This window comes from Cavia porcellus, unplaced genomic scaffold (genome assembly GCF_034190915.1).
Source record: "Cavia porcellus strain 051 isolate PalLab524CR breed Dunkin Hartley unplaced genomic scaffold, mCavPor4.1 scaffold_1, whole genome shotgun sequence".
In the NCBI taxonomy this organism is placed as follows: Eukaryota; Metazoa; Chordata; class Mammalia; order Rodentia; family Caviidae; genus Cavia; species Cavia porcellus.
Window position 1 is genome coordinate 71,762,902 of NW_026947484.1, and position 21,252 is coordinate 71,784,153.

General features: G+C 36.5%; 1 protein-coding gene across 1 annotated transcript in view; it reads left to right on the top strand.

Annotated features, from left to right (window-relative positions):
- Positions 1–20,828, top strand: part of LOC100732581 (aldehyde dehydrogenase 1A1) — a 43,739-nt gene extending 22,911 nt beyond the window's left edge. The window contains exons 6-13 of the mRNA XM_005004746.4: positions 2,077–2,205; positions 3,564–3,677; positions 6,557–6,659; positions 8,177–8,361; positions 13,042–13,206; positions 15,808–15,965; positions 19,485–19,559; positions 20,524–20,828. Coding sequence (XP_005004803.2) covers positions 2,077–2,205; positions 3,564–3,677; positions 6,557–6,659; positions 8,177–8,361; positions 13,042–13,206; positions 15,808–15,965; positions 19,485–19,559; positions 20,524–20,596 — 1,002 coding nt within the window. The 3' untranslated portion in view covers positions 20,597–20,828. The remainder of the gene's footprint in view (positions 1–2,076; positions 2,206–3,563; positions 3,678–6,556; positions 6,660–8,176; positions 8,362–13,041; positions 13,207–15,807; positions 15,966–19,484; positions 19,560–20,523) is intronic.
- Positions 20,829–21,252: the final 424 nt, after the last annotated feature.

Below are 21,252 nucleotides of genomic sequence, written 5' to 3' on the forward strand. Positions count from 1 at the left end.
ATAGGATGTCTTTAAATCTTTCAGGAAGATATTTAGAAGGGAAGCAGTTGGGTCCGACAGAATTTCTGTTTTTAGTTTTTTGAGAAATCTCCATACAGATTTCCATAGTACTTGTTCTAGTTTATTCTCTGGCCAACAATTTAGAGAAATCCATTTTTCCACACAGCTTTACCAGTATTTACTCTTATTGAATTTGTTGATGGCAGCCATTCTTTCTGGAATCAGATGGATTCTCAGTGTGGTTGGAAACCATTTTCCTTTCTAAAATGGCAAGAAATGTTGGACTGTTCCATGCATTTATTGGTCACTTGTACTTCTGAAAAATGTCTATTCTTTTCAGTTGTCCTGTTTTTGAGTTGGTCTTTTATATTAGATTGTTTTTCTTTTTTTAATGTCTTTATATATTCTAGATATTATTCTCATAAGACGTAGCTGGCATCATTTTTTCCCATTGTGTAAATTGCCTTTCACTCTGTTGATTGTTTCCTTTGCCCTCAAGAGGTTTTGAATTTGATAATATTCCAGTTTTTTTATCCCTGATCCTATTTCTTGTGCAACTGACATTTCCTATCAGACAACTAATGACTATGACTTTCAAGAGTTTTACCTATTTATCTTTTAACAGATTATTTCTATTTTAATATTCTGTTGTCCATTTTTATATTAGTTTACTGCCTGGTTCTAGATACATGTGTAGCTTCAATTTTTGGCATGTGTATAGTCAATTTTCCCCAAATCACTTGTTAAGAGGCTATCTTTCCCCCAGCATATGTTTTAGAGTCCATTGTCAAAGATCAAATACCTGAATGTGCGTTGCATTGTTTCTGTATCCTCCATTCTGTTTCATTGATCCAAATTTATGCTTTCATGCTAGTACCATGCTGTTTTTATCACCGTAGCTTTGTAACATAATATGAAGCTTCCAAAAACTGTGATGACTTCTGCTTTATTCCTATCACTCAGGATTACTTTTCCTATTGTGGGTGTCTTCTAGTTCCATGTGAATTTTATGATTATTTTCTGTAGTTATATGAGGAATGCTGCTAATATCTTCACTGAGGTTTTAAAATTTAAATTAAATGGTAAATTTAAGTGAAATAGAGGCATTTGAAACACTGAACAAGAGAATACATTGGACCTTTAGAAAGAGGCTCTGATACTTCAAATATCCCTGTGAAAAAAATGGCATTTCTAAGTAAAATGAAATGGTTTCCATTTAATCCAAACAATGACACTGTCTAAAAGTGAAAATATTGAAAAGTCCAACTAAAATATGTTGAAGAGTTTTAAAGTTCTTAAATGAGAAAGTGATAATGGTTTGTTTTCAGTTTTAATGCATTTTAAGGGTAAACAAATAACATTTTTATTGAAATTATTCATTGAAAGTCCCAACAAAAGTCATTAAAGCCACAAAACCTAAATGCTAAGGATACCCACCAGGACAAGCAGCTGCAGTAGAGGATATTATTAGCACTTACAGAGAACAAAGCACTTCTCTAGGTTCACAGGGCTGCTCAGGGATTGCTCTAGGATCCCAAGCTCTCCTCCTTGTCCCATCACACCTCTTTCTTTAACAAGCTTGTTTGTCCTGGACTGGAGCTGTAGCTTAGTGGGGGGTCCGCTTGCTACCCTCATAAAGCCCTGGCTTGGAACCCCAGTACCACAAAAACTGAGTACTTGTCCCATAAATAATTAATATTTTTGAATACATAAAATAAATGACCTTTAGGGAGGAGAGATTAAGCACTGTTTAAAATCAAATGCTTTGTTCTTATTCTACAAGGAACTCCTTGGCTTTTGATACCAGCAAGCACTGTAGTGACTTTTTTTCCTTGTAGAATAAGAATTCAAAATAGCAGCACTTGCTTAAATTTGGAGGTTCTCTCCTTCTACCTTCTTTAGTTAGAGTCTTATCATTTACTAGTTCCTTCTGACCATGATCTTAAATAGAATACACTGGATGCCAGTCCAACTGCTTGTAGACATTATTTAACAACTACCCAGAATTGGGGAAAGGCATAATGTCAAAGTGTCTTGGAGCAAAACCAACCCTCAATGTGCAATGTTGCTTTCCAGTGGAACTTCCCATTGATTAACCTGGTGTGGAAGATAGGACCCGCGCTCAGCTGTGGAAACACAGTGGTTCTCAAACCTGCAGAGCAAACTCCCCTCACAGCTCTTCACGTGGCATCCTTAATTAAAGAGGTAAGCAAGCGTCCTGGGTCAAAGCATGCATGAGACTCCAAGAGCCCCAGCTGCAATGGGAAGCCTCATTTAGAGCTACTGTTTGCTGCACTGCTCTGGAAGGCTCCATCCAGTGATGAGGGTGCCCTGTGCTGGGCTGCTAACTGGGATTTCTGGCAATCAGTGCACTTGAGTCTCCCCCAAATGCACATGGGAAGCCTGAGCAGAGGCCTGGAGTCAGGTACCTGCTGATCCATTATTTTCTTGCTTTTGTCCAACCCTCGGGAGCACAAATTCATGGTGAAATTAATAGAAAATCCTTTCAATGCTGGAATATTTTGGGATAATTTCTAACTACTACAAATGGTCAGTAGATCCTGCAAATTGTTTTCAATTTAAACAAATTTTTATTTTTAACCCTTAAGGCTGGAGTTCACTGTGCCTATATGTTCTTTGTAACACTGAGTCCTCTTTCTAAAACCTATTCCTGTGAATGAATATTTTCATATTCTCTTTTTTATCAGTCTTTCTTCTACATTTTCTTCAAATATAGAAAAGAGAATGTGAAACTAATTTTTATCAGTTATCCTAACTCTGTGAATATGTAATTTTTAAATCACTTGTTATACTTTATCTTTCATATCTTACCAAAACTTACACAATTATTAGTCATTGGAAACTCATTATTTGAAGTCTACACTCATCCCTTAAAAATATTCTTCATTTCAAATTAAATATAGACAAAAACATGTGAAAATGAAGCACTGTGATGAAAGTGACATGCAGTTTCAGCAGGCCCAATTCGGTTGCAAATTTGCCTCCTATGAGAAGTCTTTAAAGGGGGTAACACCAGCCTATGAAGCTTCATCCCAAACTGGATGACCTTGCTTACATGACATTTTACCTATTAACTGCTGTCACTGTGAGCTTGCAACTCAGCTCCTAAAACTTAAGCAACCAATACCTAGAGAGTTAAAAGTGTAAGGTTGTTTAGTTTTTCCACTTTGCTGATACAGATAATAAACATGTTGCTTTCCTTCTGTGTAAACGCTTTAGCTAACATTTAGAGGTACGCTGTCTCATTGAGTTACTATAAAAAAATCTGAGATGGCTCTCCTTAGAGCATAAACTATGTTCCATAAACTATGAACTTACCCTGGGAAAGAAGTATAGGTGAATCTTGCCTCCACTCGGTTATTTTCATGTGGGCTAAGAAATGGCATAATAATAATAAGTAATAAAGAACAAAGCTTCTTAAGCACTTTTATCTGTGTAAGGCAATGCACAAGATGAGCCTGCAGAAGCAGCCTGCACCCCACACTCCCTTTCCTGCATCTTTCTGAGTTTCGTTGTACCCATTCTGCTTTTTGTCCTTTCAGGCAGGTTTTCCTCCTGGGGTGGTGAATATTGTCCCTGGCTATGGGCCCACCGCAGGGGCCGCCATCGCCTCACACATGGACGTGGACAAGGTGGCCTTCACAGGGTCCACAGAGGTAATGATACTCACTCAGCCTGGCCGAGAGACGTATCCTTAACGCCCATGATGCCAAGGGTGTTTATGGGACTGTTCTGAAGCCAATGCTTCCTTAAAACTCAGGTTCACTCTAATGATCTCTGTTGTTTATTCTAGCTCCTGATTTGCTTACACCACATAAGCATTTATAGTTTAAATGAAATACTGGCTACAAACCTCAGAGGACTAAACCATGCTGAGCACATTCATTACTTGCCTTGTTAGGAATAGAGCCACTTGATCTGCATCATTTGATTGATCAAGTTTGTGACAGAAAACCTAAATCAGGCTGCAGTGATTTGTGTGAATGAGTGAGTTGATCCCTGCAGATTATGAAAATTAAGCAGCAGCTCCCCACCCTGAGCCATCATCAGGAACTTCTTCCCTGTACCTTCTGAAAGGGAGTTGGAAGCTCTACTTCCCTTGATGTTACCAATGGTCTCACTCTATGTTCTCTCTAGCCTGGTTACCCAGAAAGGTTAGGAACAGTGGGATTCCTTCCATGAGCACCTCAAGGAGAAGGGATGTGGAAGCTAGCCTTTGGGAGGGAGAATGGCTTTGCTACCCTAAGTGAAAAAACCTTAAGATGTCAAGCAAGAAATATTTCTTTAGTACTGCTCTTAAGTGACGACTTTGTTCAGATGTTCAACATAAAAAAATAATGTGAGCCTCTGACTCATACGCGACATGAAGGATAAAGACTGAGCAAAAGTTCATCTTGCAAAGCTGCTGACATTAGTACAAACCAGACCAAGCATAATAAGGGGTGAGATGTTTATAAAGTGCTATAAATGGATTCATGCAAAAGAATACTGATTTCAAATGGCTGCTAGAGTCACTGCCCTTTGGTTCTGGCACATCCCTAGGCTCCTGCAGTGTTCTGGGTCACTTTACCTGCAGAAAAGGAAGCTTGACCTTAGAAGACTGGGAAACTTCTGGGTTCCCTCCTGATGTCACCCCTCCTAGCAATATGGTTCAGAAATGTTAAGTGTCTATGTTAAGTTTGAAACTGAGCTTTAAAAGGACAAGAAAAGAATTCTTAATCAGCTTAAATGAAAATTCAATTTCCAAAAATGCTCATATGAAGCATGTTTTGAAAGGAAAATGGACAAGAGAAATTTTGGCATTTCCTAATCCAGGTCTACTTTTATTTTAGTTTTATTAATCTACTTTCACAGGTTTGATTGAGTCCCATGAAATTTTTTTAGCAGAGTAATATTCAATTCTGTAAGGTATGGAATCACTTCAGTAACCACATAAACCACTGATGCACATTTTATATTTTTGATTAATAAATACAGAAGATTTTCATTAAAATCTGACACATGGAGTGGGAAAGAAATATAAGTAATAAAAGAAGGAAAATAAAATTATTATGTATAAGACAAAGATTATTTTAATGAATCAAGGTGTCAAGTAAAATAAATAGTTCACATTTTCTAATTTAAAATATAAAGCTACTATAACAAATAATCTTGGTGGGGCATGATCCACAAAGAGAAAAAGAACAAATAAAAGCAGTTATCTTTATCTGAGAAGAAGCAGGTGGCATTCCAGAAGAAACCAGAACAGTGGAGTCCAGCTCACTGCAGTAGGAGGACAGAGTACAATGTAACAATGTTTCATTCTTCTGACTCCACTGCTCAAAGTCAGGTGTGGTACAAAAGGAAAACAGAAGGTACAAGGAATGAGAGAGAGCCCGGGAGGAAAAAAGACTTAAAGGAACAGTTAAATGAGATCACCGTGACAAACACTGCTGAGAAGAGTGGCTCATTACTGAGACAAAATATTCGTCAACAGTAATTAAAGAAGGATGGTTTTATTTAGCTCATAGTTTGTGGAGGTTTCAGTCTATTCTCAGCTAGTTCCAAAACTAGGTTGCATGGCACAGGGGACACATTTCAAGGGGGCAAAACAAGGCAAAAGTAGCAAGAGCAAACAGCAGGAAGGGAAGCTAGCCTCTCTCCCTGTCTTATATTGTGAGCAGGCCATCCTCCACCCTCACTCCAAGGGAGAGGGCCTTTAACACTCACATAGCTTCCTGCCCTCCTCCCTCAAGGCTCAGGATGTTTAAAAAGTAAGAACCCTGATCCCTTGCTGAGTCACTTAGTTAAACTTCTAAACTTCTCAGGTTGATACAGTGAGCAGAATCTTAGAGTGCAAAGCTTGAGGATGAGGACACAGAATTACTTAGTTAAGCTTTTAGATTTCTCAAGTTGAGGAAACATGTCATCCATAAGAGAACCACTGCTAGGACTTTGTTATTTCTACCAAGGAGGGGACACTCTCTTTAAATTTATACAAATGTATCCAGATAATACATTTTAAAGCCAACTCTGAAAGTGTCTTCATGTGGTTCACTGGAACATCAAAAACAGAAAAGATTTTGTCTACCTAAGACCATGAAGCAAGGATGAGACAAGGAGCTAAAATTTGAGCTGATCCCACTAAAGACTGAGCTGAATTGGGATCCAGGTTGGGATGGAAACCTAATGAGAAAAAGAAAGATGAGGTTTAAAATTATGCAGTTGTCTGGACAGAGTTCTATGAATGTCAGTAGAGGGAGGAACAAAGTGTCAAGAAAGTAACTTTAGGCCGCATCACAGTGCATCAGATTAGTCTCATGACCTGAAGAAAGTTCTGATGAAAATAAGAAGTAACACCCTGCCTGATCACACACAACACGACTACCATGTTCTACATCTATGCTATGTTGCCTATCAATATTTTTTATGTATGTTTTTGTCGTATTTCCTTCAAATGAATTCTAATCATGTCACAACATCAGCTAAATGTAAAATGCTTGCCTGTCTTCACGAATACATAGTGAGTCTCCTGCTTTGCAATGCTGCCTTTCAGGTTGGCAAACTCATCCAAGAAGCTGCGGGGAAGAGCAATCTGAAGAGGGTCACGCTGGAGCTGGGGGGCAAGAGCCCCTGCATTGTGTTTGCTGACGCTGACTGTGAGTACGGCCACCTGGGCTAAGCCTGCACCTCCATCCTTTCTGGGGTCTGATCATGCCAGACAGGGAACTTGGGTTTCCAAATACGTTTGCTTCAGAGTGTAAGGAATTCATCGGAGAACAGAATTATTCTTGAAAAATTTTTAAATTATCCTAACATTGGAGCACGTTTATAAGTTAATCATAGACACACTTTCTTCTTGATGTGGAATCAATCACTGTTTCCTTAGATGAACACTGAAAAATGTAAATGTTTTGCACTTCGGGATCCAGCAGGAGGTATTTTTTCATAATTACTTAATTCAGTTATTGGCACTGTGCTAAACATACTGAGACACTTCATAGTGCTGGACCAAGACAAACTGAGGGGACAGCAATTCTGCATTGGTCACCTCCCTTTGTTCTGGGTCATTAATTAATTGAAATAGTGAGAAGAGAATTAAACCTGCTTACACTGCTTCTGTCTTCCTCTCTCAAGGACAGCAGAGTTAATGGAGTTTTGTCTATAAAACTACCCCACTATATAATGTTCTACATTCATTCTCATTACATTACCAAATAGAACCTCCTAATTACTAATAAATAAGAGTTTATTAGCAGAAATAGGTGTTCATTTTTCTAATTCTTTCTTAAACACTTACATTATCAGTATAAACAAATGGTTCATGAACTGCCTTTTATTGCCTTATGGTCTTAACTGAAGTTTTTGACTGTATTTCCTAATTAAACATTCCACAAACATGACAATATTCCCAATATTTCAAGCTTGTCAGTCAACTGCTTCTAAAAAAGCTAAAATTGTATGCTTAGGTTACAAATTCACACTGAGCTGCTTTAATGTGGAACTGAATCATCAGTATTTAGAAAATTAAACTGCAAACAAAACTTGATTCTTCATGTTAAAGACACAGTAGTGAATCAACCTAGGTATAATATGCTACCTAAACAGATCAAGCTGTAGAGGTATAAATGAAATAACACGGTAGACTTTTAGATAGATTTTGAGAATTTTTTTATAGTAAGATTCTAATGTAAGTGATACTATGAGTGGGTATTATTGGATTATTGTCATTATTTTTTCAGAAAGATTCATTTTTTAAATTGATCTAAATATTTAAGAATAATTCAAAATGAAGGCAATGGATATCTGAGATTTTCTGCTTATTTAGTTACAAACCTATACCTAAAAGAAATATTTACAGTATCTACCTGTAAATGAAGTTAGTTGTAAAATATATTTGCAATGGTATTTGATCTTGCAATGAAATCCACAATTTTAGTTATATCCTTATTAAAGTTATGGTAACAAACACCAGTTTTTCAGATTCTACTCTTTATTGTCTTGATTTTCATAATCAAGGATTGCAAAAATTAATTTATTGTCTGAATTTTGAGAGATAGTATACATAAAGCCGATGTTTGACTCCATGACTGAAGACCCTCATGTTGCCTCTGAAAACTGTGTATAACTCGTGAACCCTTACATGACCTTTCTCCTCTAATGTGGTCTTTTGTAGTGAGCACTGCTGTAGAATATGCACATACGGCCCTGTTCTTCCACCAGGGCCAGGTCTGCACTGCTGCATCCAGGCTTTTTGTGGAAGAATCAATTTACGATGAGTTTGTTCGAAGGAGTGTTGAACGGACTAAGAAGTACGTTTACGGAAATCCTCTGACCCCAGGTGTAAACCATGGCCCTCAGGTGAGCATGAAATTGAAAAAATACCATTTTGCAGGGAAAAAAATCAAGTATTCTTTCTTTCATTCATTCTTTCTTTTTTTGACTAAGTAAACTATTTCTAATTTTTGCCACTTCCCATATAACAATACTATACCAATTTGGAGATTTAAAAGTCTGTTTATCAATAACAAAAGAAAGCATTCTAGTTTTGTGTTGCTAATTTTTCATACCTAGAAACAGTTTAAAGACTCTTTCTGGATATTAAACATGTGAGAATAATCACAAGGAGTGTCAATTTCCTGCTTTCCTCAACCACATCTTTCTACTGTGGACAATACTTTGTCCACCTGAAAGTTCCTACACATCCCTATCATTTCTCCCTCAAAACGAGCCTCCCACTCCCGCCCGCTCAGCTGCCATTCCACAGACAGAGACAGCTGGAACACCTTTAACTCTCCGCAGTTTCTCAGTTACACTCGCCTTCCAGGGGTAGTGCAGGTGTCCCCAGAGATCCTCATCTCCAAAAATCCCAATCATTTCCCTGAGTTGTTCCTTTCCCTGTTTCCTTGGAAACACAATCAGTAAGCGTATTTCTGACTTTCTCATGAGAGATCACCTTTCCCTCTTCCTTGCATGCTTTTTTAGTCATAGTGTGTTATGAAGATCCTGGATCTTTGGTTCTCATTTTCCTGTGTCCCTTGGATGGCCTAGCCTAGAGTAGTAATCCCCAAATAGGGGCAATTTTGTTCCTGTCCCAGGGGTCCTTTGGCCATATCCAGAGATTTTAAGTTATCATATTTGGCAGGAAGTTGTAGTTCTGCTTGAGTCTAGTGAGTAGAGACCAACAATGCTTCTAAGGGCTTACAGGGTATAGGAGACTCCCAAGACAAAGAAGCACCTGGCCCACCATGCCAAGAGGGCTGTCAGTGATAGATTATGCTCTGGAGACTAGCGAGTAGATGGAGACTCATGCTCTCACCCTACATCCTAGACACTGTTCCATGCTATTTATTTGAAGCCAAACAATTCTTGTTCAGTTGGTTAAGAAAAAATAATCAATCATCCAACATTTTGTGAACATTATTGTCAGCTAAATCCTGAGAGGCACTGAAAAAGGTTCAAAGCACCACCAAAAAGAACAAGGAAGCCAGGTTCCCTGACCTCCTAGAGCTTGCCTCCTAGGAAACTTAGACAGCTGTCTTGAGTTTTCCTGTTCATCCTAAGTATCCACGTAGTGTTATTTTAGTATTTTAGAGTCATATCAAATACTAATGGTTACAAGCCCTAAATTACCTGACAAATAAAGTCATAATTTGCTTTAGTGTTGACTTATATTTTGTATTTGTTTGTAAGTTTATTGATTATATATAAGTAGTGTCTATCTTTGTTGTATTTATCAAATTGTTCAATGGACACCAAAAATAATGTTCAACTTAAAATTGACCAAATATTTTAAAAAGAACTGGATTCCAAGTATTCTGTTGTGCTTTTCTCTCTAATATCTGTCTATTTATCTACTTATGTGAAGATAAGAAACTCTTAGTTGATAGAAAAAGAAGACAGAAGGAAAAGTATCGGACATAATTAGCATAGAACATTAATTGGGCAGTACTGTTCTCCCCTAGTGAGTCTGGACAATTCAATCATTGTCCATCAAATTTAGAGAAATAGCTCACTACCTTTAAGAAGAAGAAATTAAAGATTGGATTCTATAATAGATAGCTAAGTGATTAATGTGAGATTTTTATCTCAGCCCACAAATATTGTTTTGTCACAAATTGCACAGAATAAGCCAATAAGTGTGTACACTGGAACTTTAAGAAACAAAGGATAAACCCCTAGTACCTCCACCCTTGTAATTTTTCATGTGTTGTAAGAAGTGCTTAGGGTAAAGAAGCCCTCACTCACTAAGCTTTATTCTAATGACTCGTCCCCTGGTGGTTGAGGGAATTGGGACTTTTTCATATAGTTTTGGTATCTGTAGTACTTGTTACAACAAAACAGTTATGAAGAAAATAATTGCTAAAATTATTTCTTTAATACACATAATTTTTAAAGAATGTTGATATTTTTCCTGGCTTGGAAGATTACAGTATCATAGTATCTGATTGTTGGAGCACTTTCATATGTGTATATATGTGTGTGTGTGTGTGTGTGTATTACTCTGATGCTATTTCCCCATCTACAAATGGAAGGGGTCACTACACTCTCAAATAAGATAATCTATAGAAAGCAGGCTGGCTGTGGTGGTGCACACTTGTAATCTCAACACTTAAGAGGCTGGGTGGGGAATCACTGTGAGATCAAGGCCCACCTGGGCCACTTAGTGATTTCAGGACCAGCCTGGACTACAACAGCATGAACCTTTCTCAAAAAAAGATCTACAAAATTAACCTATCAGAGCTCTTTCTTCAGAGTAGTGTGCGTTTTCAAATGTCTATAAAGTAAATGAAAATTTCATATCTCTATTTATCCCTTGGTGATAATTATGTATGTAAGTATGTATAATTACATATAAATATACGTTTATACGATTGACTTTATATGTATCTACTGACATTACTCTTCTTCATGTGTGGTTTCCAAATAATTGCATGGGCATGTCTGTGTTTTTTTTTTTTTTCAATTTACTTCTTTTCCAATCTATTGATTTCCCATCCTTCAAGCTAAAGGAATCAAACACTTTGTACATTCAGTCTAAACTATACACTCTGAACTTTCACAACTGTGTCCTGACCTTGTTCTATTTCATGGATGAGCCCAAAAGCCAGTGAGTCATCTCATAGTGAAAAGCTCCTCGCCCATGCGTGCATTGTTGAACAGTGCCTGAGGCTCATAATGAAAGCCAATTTTACATTTGGTTAGTTTAAAAATTTTGAAGAACATTTCTATTTATCACAAGATAAAACTACCCAGGATACATCAAACGTGTGCCCAGGTATACATGAAGTTTGTTGTCACCAGCACCACACTCTAGCGTGCTGTTCCTCAGCCTTCTCTGCTCACTGGATCACACAAGACTTCAGAAGGTGTCAGGAGGGGCCTGAGAAGCCCATTTGCTACCCACTGGTGCCAGTCAGTAGCCAGGCTCTCAAATATGTAGTCCTATATTTTCAGAAGTCAGTGATTACCTGAGCTTTCCAGGAGGATTTATCTCCTTTTCATGCTATTTCTGCAGCGTATATCCAGGGATTGGTTTGTCACCAGGTACTCTCTCAGGTCACAAACAGAGAGGTATTATGACTTGTGAAACATATCTTAAAATAAATGCCAAAAAATCATAATAATCCAGTTAACACATTAAATAGGCCAGGGAAGCTTTGCACAGACATAAGTAACCTTTGATTGTTCTTACAAATATTAGATTATCTTAAACAGGTTGAGTTCCTCTAACATAACACCTGAGCTTGATTGTATTAATTAGTATGTGACCATAAAAGTATGTCTTCTTCCAAGCCAACACTACAACTTTAGTCTGTTGGAAATTAAGAGTTATTCTTTGAAAGATAGCCTACTGAATAGTGTGCTCTTGAAAGCCTTGAGTAATATAGAACCAAAAATGTATCAAATTTGAAAAAATTGCTTCAGATTTTAGATAGCATTTAATCTAGTTAGATATGAGAGCTCAGTTCAGTACAGCTAAAAATAACTTTGTGAAAGTATTTCTAGGACTTTACAAGAGGTAGAAAATTTGAGAGTCAAAGAAGACAAAGAATGCAACTTCTCAGGTAGTGAGAGGAAATGAGTTGAGTTGCTGTGAGCTTCCCACATGCTCCTGAGCTCCTGGGTTTCTTATTTCCTCTTTAATCCCACCACACATGGCATAGACAGTCTTTACCAGTGATAAAGATCTTTCAACCTGTAAAAATTGGAACTGAGATAACAGGCATCTTATCCCTTGCATGGGAGACGGATATGCTTCCTTGATATTCGCAACAAGAACTCTGAGCTCTCTTTTTCCCTTGAGATGTATTATTTTTTAGAATATTCACTTGAATAATTCTTGGCATATACTTACATGTGACTCACTTAACAAAGCACTTAACAAAGCACAAAAATGAAAATTTGGGTTGACCATTTGAATCCAACTTACAGAGCAGAACCACTTAACAAAGCACAAAAATGAAAATTTGGGTTGACCATTTGAATCCAACTTACAGAGCAGAACCAAGGAACATTCCAAAATTCTGCTCAGAATGTGGTGTTAAGGGTATAGACCAGGCCATAAGAGACCAATCAGGGACTGGAAGATACAAATGAATACACTATAGGAGGAGTTTTAATGTGCAAAAGCACCAGCTCCATCTGCCATGTCTAATTAAATCAAAGTCAGACTCTCTTTTGTGCTTTCACTCCCATTATTTCAGTTATGACTGCAGAGTCGAGCAAGTGTGTACTATCCCAACAACCTTTTCATCCAGAATGAATCGGTGACATTTGTGAGAAAGGATCACGTATGCTTGTAGTGCCTGTATTCTTTACTTACAAACCTGTAGACGCTGAGTATAAATATCACCAAAATTTCTTTCCTGAAAATGCATTAGAAATAAATATACTGAAGCAATGATGCTGAGCTTCTATCAGCTGTTTTGGTTCAATATTGAATCCAATTGCAGTATCATAGAATATTGAACCCTTATTAATAGCCCCAGCAATGCATTAACCTTGTAAATTGCTCATACCTTCTCCTACGGTTGACAGATTGACAAGGAACAGTACCATAAAATTCTGGACCTTATCGAGAGTGGGAAGAAACAAGGGGCCAAGCTGGAGTGTGGCGGAGGCCCCTGGGGGAACAAAGGCTACTTCATTCAGCCCACTGTGTTCTCCAATGTGACTGACGAGATGCGCATCGCCAAAGAGGAGGTAAAGGCTCCTTCCCTCTGCTGCCTGCCTTGCCCATTTTTTCTGTGTGTGTGTGTGGGGGGGCTGTCTGTTCACTTGACAGCACCAGATCTTGGGCATCTTTCACAGCAATGTTACCCTTTATTTCTGCTATTAAAAAGCTTTAAGTTAAATGTGACTAAGACTAAAACTTGGATGGAACCCACTGGTCCTGCCACGAGTTTCTAGCCAAGCCCAGGCCAGGACACTCAGCCATCTTCAGGGGTTTCCCTGCCAGCTGTAAAGTCATGGAAAAGACTCTTATCATCTGTGACAGCATTAATAATGCAGGAGACCATGTTCTGTGATGAGCATCAGACATGGAAAGATCAAAACTGAATGATTCCCAGTTGTGGGGAGAAACTGAAAGAGTCAGACTCACAGAGGCAGAGCATGAGATGGGGGTCACCAGTGCTTTGTGGAGGACTGGGAATGAGGATCCACGAGATGCTGGGGAAAGGACATAGAGCAGCATTCACATAGAAGCAGTAATTTCAAGGACCTGCTGTACAGTGTGCGGACCACAGAAGCGATGGGTCACGTGTGTTCTCATCACCAAAGTAAATACTAAAACCTACCTAGGGGGCCTGATTTGCTCTGTGGCTTTTTCCTACATCAGAGCCATCCAGATATGAAACAATAACATCTGTATCTTTTCATTCCTCATGTAGGACAAATTTTATATATATATATATATATATATATATATATAAAATTTGTGTGACAGGTTCATGTGTGCTCACAGTGACAATATGCTTTGTTTACAAAACTGTAAAAAAATTATTATAATAAGCCTAAAAAATCTGAAGGCAAGAGTACATGAAGGTTGGGGAATATGTAACAGATATATTACCTCATATGTTACACACCATAGTTAAGTATTTAGTGCACACCAACTAAACATCAAGAAAACTATTTTCCAGAGATGTGACGTATAATTAGGACGAGCTGTCTTCTTCCTAGGAGTGGTAAACAGTCTGCCTCAAACCCACTGAGGGTTTTCCATGATGCAGAGATGGCTGCACCTCTATGAAAGAGTTGTGTCACACCCCATGATGAGGCAATACTCACAGCTCAAAATCCTCATCATAATCCTTCCAGTCACTTGTTCCCCATGTCCTTGCTGTGACAGAGAATCTGAGGTCGTGTTCCTTCCCCTCAAAATATCTTCAAACCACGAAGAAAAGCATTTATTCAGCCTTGCAAGCTGATGCAATAGATAGGAAAACAAAACTAAAAGTCAGTATATTTTTGAATGATCAAACCTACCAGTTTTTCCATGTCAATTTAGTCTTCAATTGAATTATAATGTTTTTATTATTGATAGAGTCCTGTCTGATTAGAGTTGTGATTCTTGCATATCTTGATTAATAACAGATAAAAATGTCTAAGAGCAAATATGTTCTATCAGGTTAAACCTACTGTGTACCTATAATGTGTGTAAAATAGCCTGCCACTTCAAAGTGGCAGCCTGGAGCCTTGTGCTGTGCTGAATTAAAATTATCTAAAAAACGAGCACACTCACTGCAATAGCTACCCTGTTCCTACATCAAAGTGTGGTGAGTAGATTTGCAGCTTTGATCTTACATTGCTCCTGAATGATGATCCCCATCTCTGTACTGTGTAAACCAGTGCTGAACACCAGAAACACCACTGGACATTTCTTGAGTTTTGCTTAACCTGATTCACATTCCCCAAAAAATCCTGGTAGCCCTCAGGAGAGTCCTCCCTCACTTAATTTTAGATCATGTGTTACTAAAATTTTAATGTTTATTTTCAGTGAAAATCAGTTCTTTCCATCCTATCCAAGGCTGAAACTCAAAATAGGTTGAGTTTGCACTGTATTGTGTAGAATCTAGTAAGAGTGATGACTGGCTCAGACTGGAATAAACAAATTGTGATTTTTGTTTCCTGTCCTGTGTTTATAACCACTGCCATTGAACTCATGCATGGGTTAGTATAAGGTGGGAGCTGGCAGTGTCAGAACTTTTGTTCTTGGAGAAACTGGGCATTTACAGAGTACAGTTTCATGACAGAGTAAAAGTGAAAATCTATATTGTTTTACCTAACTTAGATAATTATAAGAAGATCAAGTGCTGTAGAATAGCTGATGTTTCAATAAAGGACACAGTGATATTTACAACATGAAGATGATAATGAACCAATGTCTATTCATTTATCCAATAGAATTAGCATTGCTTTTTGGACTTACCGTTATTGTTGTAGGAACTTGGAACATGAAGAAAACTGGAGAGAAAATGTAAACTGTTTCTAATGAAATTCTCAAGTTAGTGATTTGATGCTCAGTCATAAATTCTTGGAGGCTTTATTACAACATCTAGAAAATAAATGCTGTTTTATTTATCTGTACCCTGTTTCACCCCAAAAAGTATGTAACTCTTGGACATAACCTATTTTCATCTACCATTCTTGCAGTCTCTATTCTGATTTCTTACACACAGATCTGAGATGAGAAATAAACTTCATTCAGAATAGTGTGTACAAACACACACACACACTAAACTCTCTTTAAATTATTTGATTTTAACTTCTTACTTCATTTCCTTCATTCTTGGGGTGTAGATATTTGGACCAGTGCAACAAATCATGAAGTTTAAGACCTTAGACGAAGTGATCAAAAGAGCAAACAATACTATGTATGGTTTAGCAGCAGGAATCTTCACCAAAGACCTGGACAAAGCACTGACCGTCTCCTCTGCTCTGCAGGCAGGGAAAGTATGGTAAGTCAGATGATCGGAAATAATCCATGCCTTTACAGTGTTAGCCATACCTACAGATTAACTCAAACTCTTCATTTAAAATTGCATGGACTGATAAGGAAGTAGCAAACAACAAAAACAAAAAGCAAAACATTCCCCTCGAAACATTAAAAGTTAGACTGGAAAAACTTTGAAGGGATAATTTCCTTAACTTTTCTCAGCCTTTTGAGATTTCTAGCCAAAATATTTATGGAAGTTTGATTTACACAATATAAGCATCATTAGCTAGTTGTGCGATATACAAAGAAAATAGAATAAAATATCTATTTTAAATGGTTTTTAATTAGTTGAGATAATGCTTATTGCAACATTTAAGTCTTATTTCAGATTATCACTCTAGCATCACTAGAGATGTCTAAAAATAATAATTCAGAATGTAATGGATTTTTAGAAGCATCTCTTTCATTTTGAACCTCTTTATTTCTTCCACTTTTATACTTTAATGTAGGAATGTAAATTCCAAGGCCATGCCTCTCAAACTCTTGCATCCTCTCACCAGTTCCCAGCCCTCAATATTTCTGTCCTATAAAACCTCCCTTTGGTCCCTCATTCCTGGCAACAGGACAAAGTTATTTTCCTTGCCATGTATATTCCAGTTCAAAAGGAAATATAGACACTGAAAAATATCCCTGTTAATAAAGCTATATTTTGTTTTTCCTGACCCAGGCACCATCATTTAGTTAATGCTTACTCTAATCTGCACTGAATTTTTATTTGTCTGTTTGTTTAAGATAAGGTGTAAATATCTAGTCCAAGCTGGTTTTACACTGTACACTAGGGTCCTCCTTCCTTAGCCCCCTGGTTGCTGGAAGCACAGAGCACCCAACCTGGCATGCACTGTGGTTTGTACTTTCATCATTTTATTTCACTTCACAACTATTTGTCATCTTAGATTTATCAGTAAAACCCTCAGAGTTTAGTGAAGTTGAGTAATTTTATCAAGACCACACAATGAACAGCAGGGCTGAGAATCAAACTTACTTCAAAGTGTGCAAAATGATTCTAAAGCTCCGTTCTATATTAATGCAGGTTGGGTATACCTAATCTGAAAATCTATAAACCAAAATCCAAAATGCTCGGTAATGCAACAACATAATAAAAGGTTTTCAATTTTGGAAAATTTTGAACATTGAATTGTTGAAGGAGGCATACCCCACCTGTAAAGTCTATACAAATATTCCAAAAACTCAAAAACTCCAACATCTGCAACACTTCCAGTCTGAAATATTTCAGGTAACAGATAACCAACACATACCATCTGGGAGTTTAGGTATAAATAAACTGACTTGAGGCAGGAGGTCATGTAAGCAAACACACTAATGATAAATATCCCTATGTTTGAGTCTGGGCATATGTATTTTATTTAGAGTTTTTAAAAAAACATTCATATGGCGCTAATGTTCAAATAATACAGCTCAAGGGGCTGGGGATTTAGCTCAGTGGCATAAGCGCCTGCCTTGCAAGCAGGCAGTTCTGAGTTCAATCCCCGGTACCGATAAAAAGGAAAAAGATAATAATAATAATACAGCTCAAAATGCTGGTTCTTTTTATTAATGGAATATTTCCTCTTAGAGACTCTTAGATCAAATCAAGATAATTCTTCATATCATGATAGCCAAACAATTAATGTAAAATTTTCCTATTATAAAATTACTAACAAAATTTCATATTACCTTTGCATACCTGCACATTAGCTCCAATTACTATGACCTACCTGTGTACCAAATACTGTACCAAGCACATCTCACATAGACATATAGCTCCATTACATGTTATCACCTCTGCTCTACAAATGAGGAAACATGCTAGGAAAACTAGATAGAATTTTGGATTCACAATTTTCTCTAAATGAATATTTCTCCATTTTCTGTTAATTTACACTAAAATAGTTTCATTTTCAGTGTAGAGTCAAAAAAACAAACTAATTTTCTGTTATACAGAAAATTACAATGGTAAGTTTTGGGGTTTGTTTTGGTTTCATTTGGTTTGGTTTTGAGACAAGATCTCACTATTCAGTTTAGACTTGCCTTGAACATACTAGGTAGCCAAGACTGTCCTCAAACCCACAGAGGCCCTCCTGCCTCAGCTTTATGAGTGCTGAGATTAATGTGCTACCATGCTTGCCTCAAGCTTTGGGTTTTTGGTTTTGGAGCTATAGACTGTTTCATGAGTGCTTGATTTAACATAGAAGCTTATTATGACATCATTCCACTGAGTGGCTTGGTATCCTGTCAGGAATTTCTATGCTATTAAAGCAAAAGGGATATATCCTTATTATTTTATATCCTACAGCATAATAATATTCAGGTATCAACTCAGACCTAATAGCTGCCTAATATTTTGAAGACAACTATTGAATTCCAGAGTAGCTGAAATTTTGCCAATAATTTCAAAATAGACACCTAATTTTTCAGTTTAAAGAACAATTAAACAAAGTAGAGAAACAAAACTTATTTTGAGTGAAATTTATTTGAGGAACTATCCTGTAAGTATCAAGACATACAAAAGCATCTTGTGATCCAGTGCTAGTACAAAATCCTGGGAACTGGGAAAGTACATATTTTAACTGAGAAAATATCTAAATGTTATTTCAAAATCAAAGTAAATCTTTCAAGCACAATACAATTAATTTATCTTGCAGTCACTTATGTCTGCTTATTATAACAGCATGAAAGGAAGGAAAAGTATAAAAACAATGTTTTTCTCTTAACTTTTTGTTTGTTTGGAGTCTTCGTTTATTTGTTTGGATTTTTTGCCATTTGTGTCTAATGATAATCATGTATGTTATTCACGTTAGCTATTAACATTGGCCAGCAGGAAATTCAAAGCTGAACAAATTGCTCATCACTTAAAAAACTATACTGTAATTATTTTTCTTGCCTATCTTCTATTTTTCCTTTTGAGTGTATAGATATACATATTATAATGGTATTTCTTGAAACTTTAATGAATGGAGTTCTTAAACTGATAAATTAAAATACTATTTCTGGTTTTGGAAAGCTCTGGGTTTAAGCAATTTATTTAACCAAAGAATGAGAAGAAATGAACTGTTTATTTTGACATACACTGCAGTTGTACAAGAAACTTGATTTTAGTATTATAAGGATATAAACTTCCAGAGAATTACAAAACTTAATAAATACAGGCAATAAAGCATACTCATACAACAAATTCCAGTACCTAGAAAACCTTATTTTTCCTTCTGTGTCCCTTGATAATTCAAACTACCACTTCTGAAGCCCCGCTAAACGACTACCCAAATGAACTACGCACACACATATTTTCTTTAGGTACTATCTGTTTATATGTATATACCCATATACTTTCTGCATTAGTATTCATAAGGCTTCTTTAAATACCTCAGTAAGTATGTCACATTAAAATGAATGAAATTCTTCAAAGAATTTTCTGGTTTTCTAAATTTACCAAATAGGAATACTTCATGAGTTACAGATTCCATTTCTTTATTTCTTCCCACAGTGTAAATTGCTATGGTGCAGGAGGAACTCAGTGCCCCTTTGGTGGATACAAAATGTCTGGAAATGGACGAGAACTGTAAGAAAAACTTTCTATTACAGCAAATTTTTACTTTCATAAACACTTTTGTCACTCCAGGGAATTAATCCGTGTTCACTATCACAGATGCTACCTGCCTTTCTTCTTTTTGCAGACACATAAAAAGCTCGTTTAATGCTGTATTAATCTATAAGTTCAGAAAGACAATAGCAGAAGGGGAGTATAATTTTCTAGGCTCCTACTATTAATAAAAGACCATAGTGAGCACTTTACACTGGAGATTGAATTTTTCTATATTTTTAGACTTGCTTGTTGTGTACATATGAATGTAAGCTATTCAGGAGATATTGCCAGAAGGAAGATAGGAATTACATTTGTGAGTGTAAGAATTATGTAAATATAAGAAACCTCCACTTGAATATATCTCTTAAATAAATAAATCAGATGCCTTATCCAAAAATACTTTCACTATTAAGATAAGTGGTTCTTATGAAAATACTATTAATACAGACAATGAAATTTTAAATTATCTCAATGAGTTAGTTTTGAAACTAATATATAATCCCACAAAAAATTTGACTGATGAAAACATGTTTTACAGCGGTGATTCAACTGAGAATATTTACACATGAATTTACACATAAATTTATGAGCTTTTAGTTCATTTTGAAACAAAGATATGCATATGCATCGGTATGCACAAGAAACATGGCACTTTATTGGGTTAGTTCTGTTCAATCATATTTATCCATTTTATTTATTAGAATATTTTATATTACAAAATAAAAATTAAGAAACAAGATGCATCACAGACAAACTATAGAATCAAACATGATAAAGCTTCCTATTGTGTTAGCAGCAAGTATAATGAGCCTCGGTTTCTAAAGCCATCTGTGCTAATATAGCCATCATCACTGTCTCTTGTCTTACTCAGCAAACTACAGTGAAATAAACGCTTGTGGGGAAGCAAGGATGTTTATGGGTATTTTTTTCTCTTCTGTAGGGGTGAAGATGGTGTCTATGAATACACAGAGATCAAGACTGTCGCAATGAAAATCTCTCAGAAGAACTCCTAACCCATAGGAGTGCAGACTGTTCAATAAGCTGGCATCCCCACCAATCACCAGTGTAGTAGAATTTAAATATAAATTTTAATTTTCCTAACTTTTTAAGTATGACCTAATCACATACCATTGATAATATACATTAAATACCAGACATCTTTTTTGTTGTGAAAAATACATTTGCCTTTTGATGTATGAACCCATGTGCTGTACAAAATAAAAAAGAAGGATTTGAACACAAAAATCTCTTTATCTTTATTGTAGTGACACAGTTTTCTTTGTAGGTACTGTTAAAAATAATCACTTCATAGAGGTGCACCAATAGTAGACCTTTTTCTTTACAGACTGCTTGAAGTACTTAACATTCATGTTAGTGACAGACTAAATTTCTCTGTTTCCAGTAATTATGCTGTCCATGAATTGTCTTGAAATGTTTCCTAGAATGTATGTCATATCTACTTGTGAAATGAGACCTTTAACTATAATTTGAATATAAATCTTAATGAAAATAACCTTATATGATTCTTATTAATTTTGAATTATTCTTAGTTACAAGTTTGGGCTGTCATGAATTATTTACTCTGTCCCTCAAGAACAGCATTTAATTAATCAAAAATATTAACTTAAAAATAAAAATTAACAAGTGGAAGGAGGAGAGGAGAAATGAG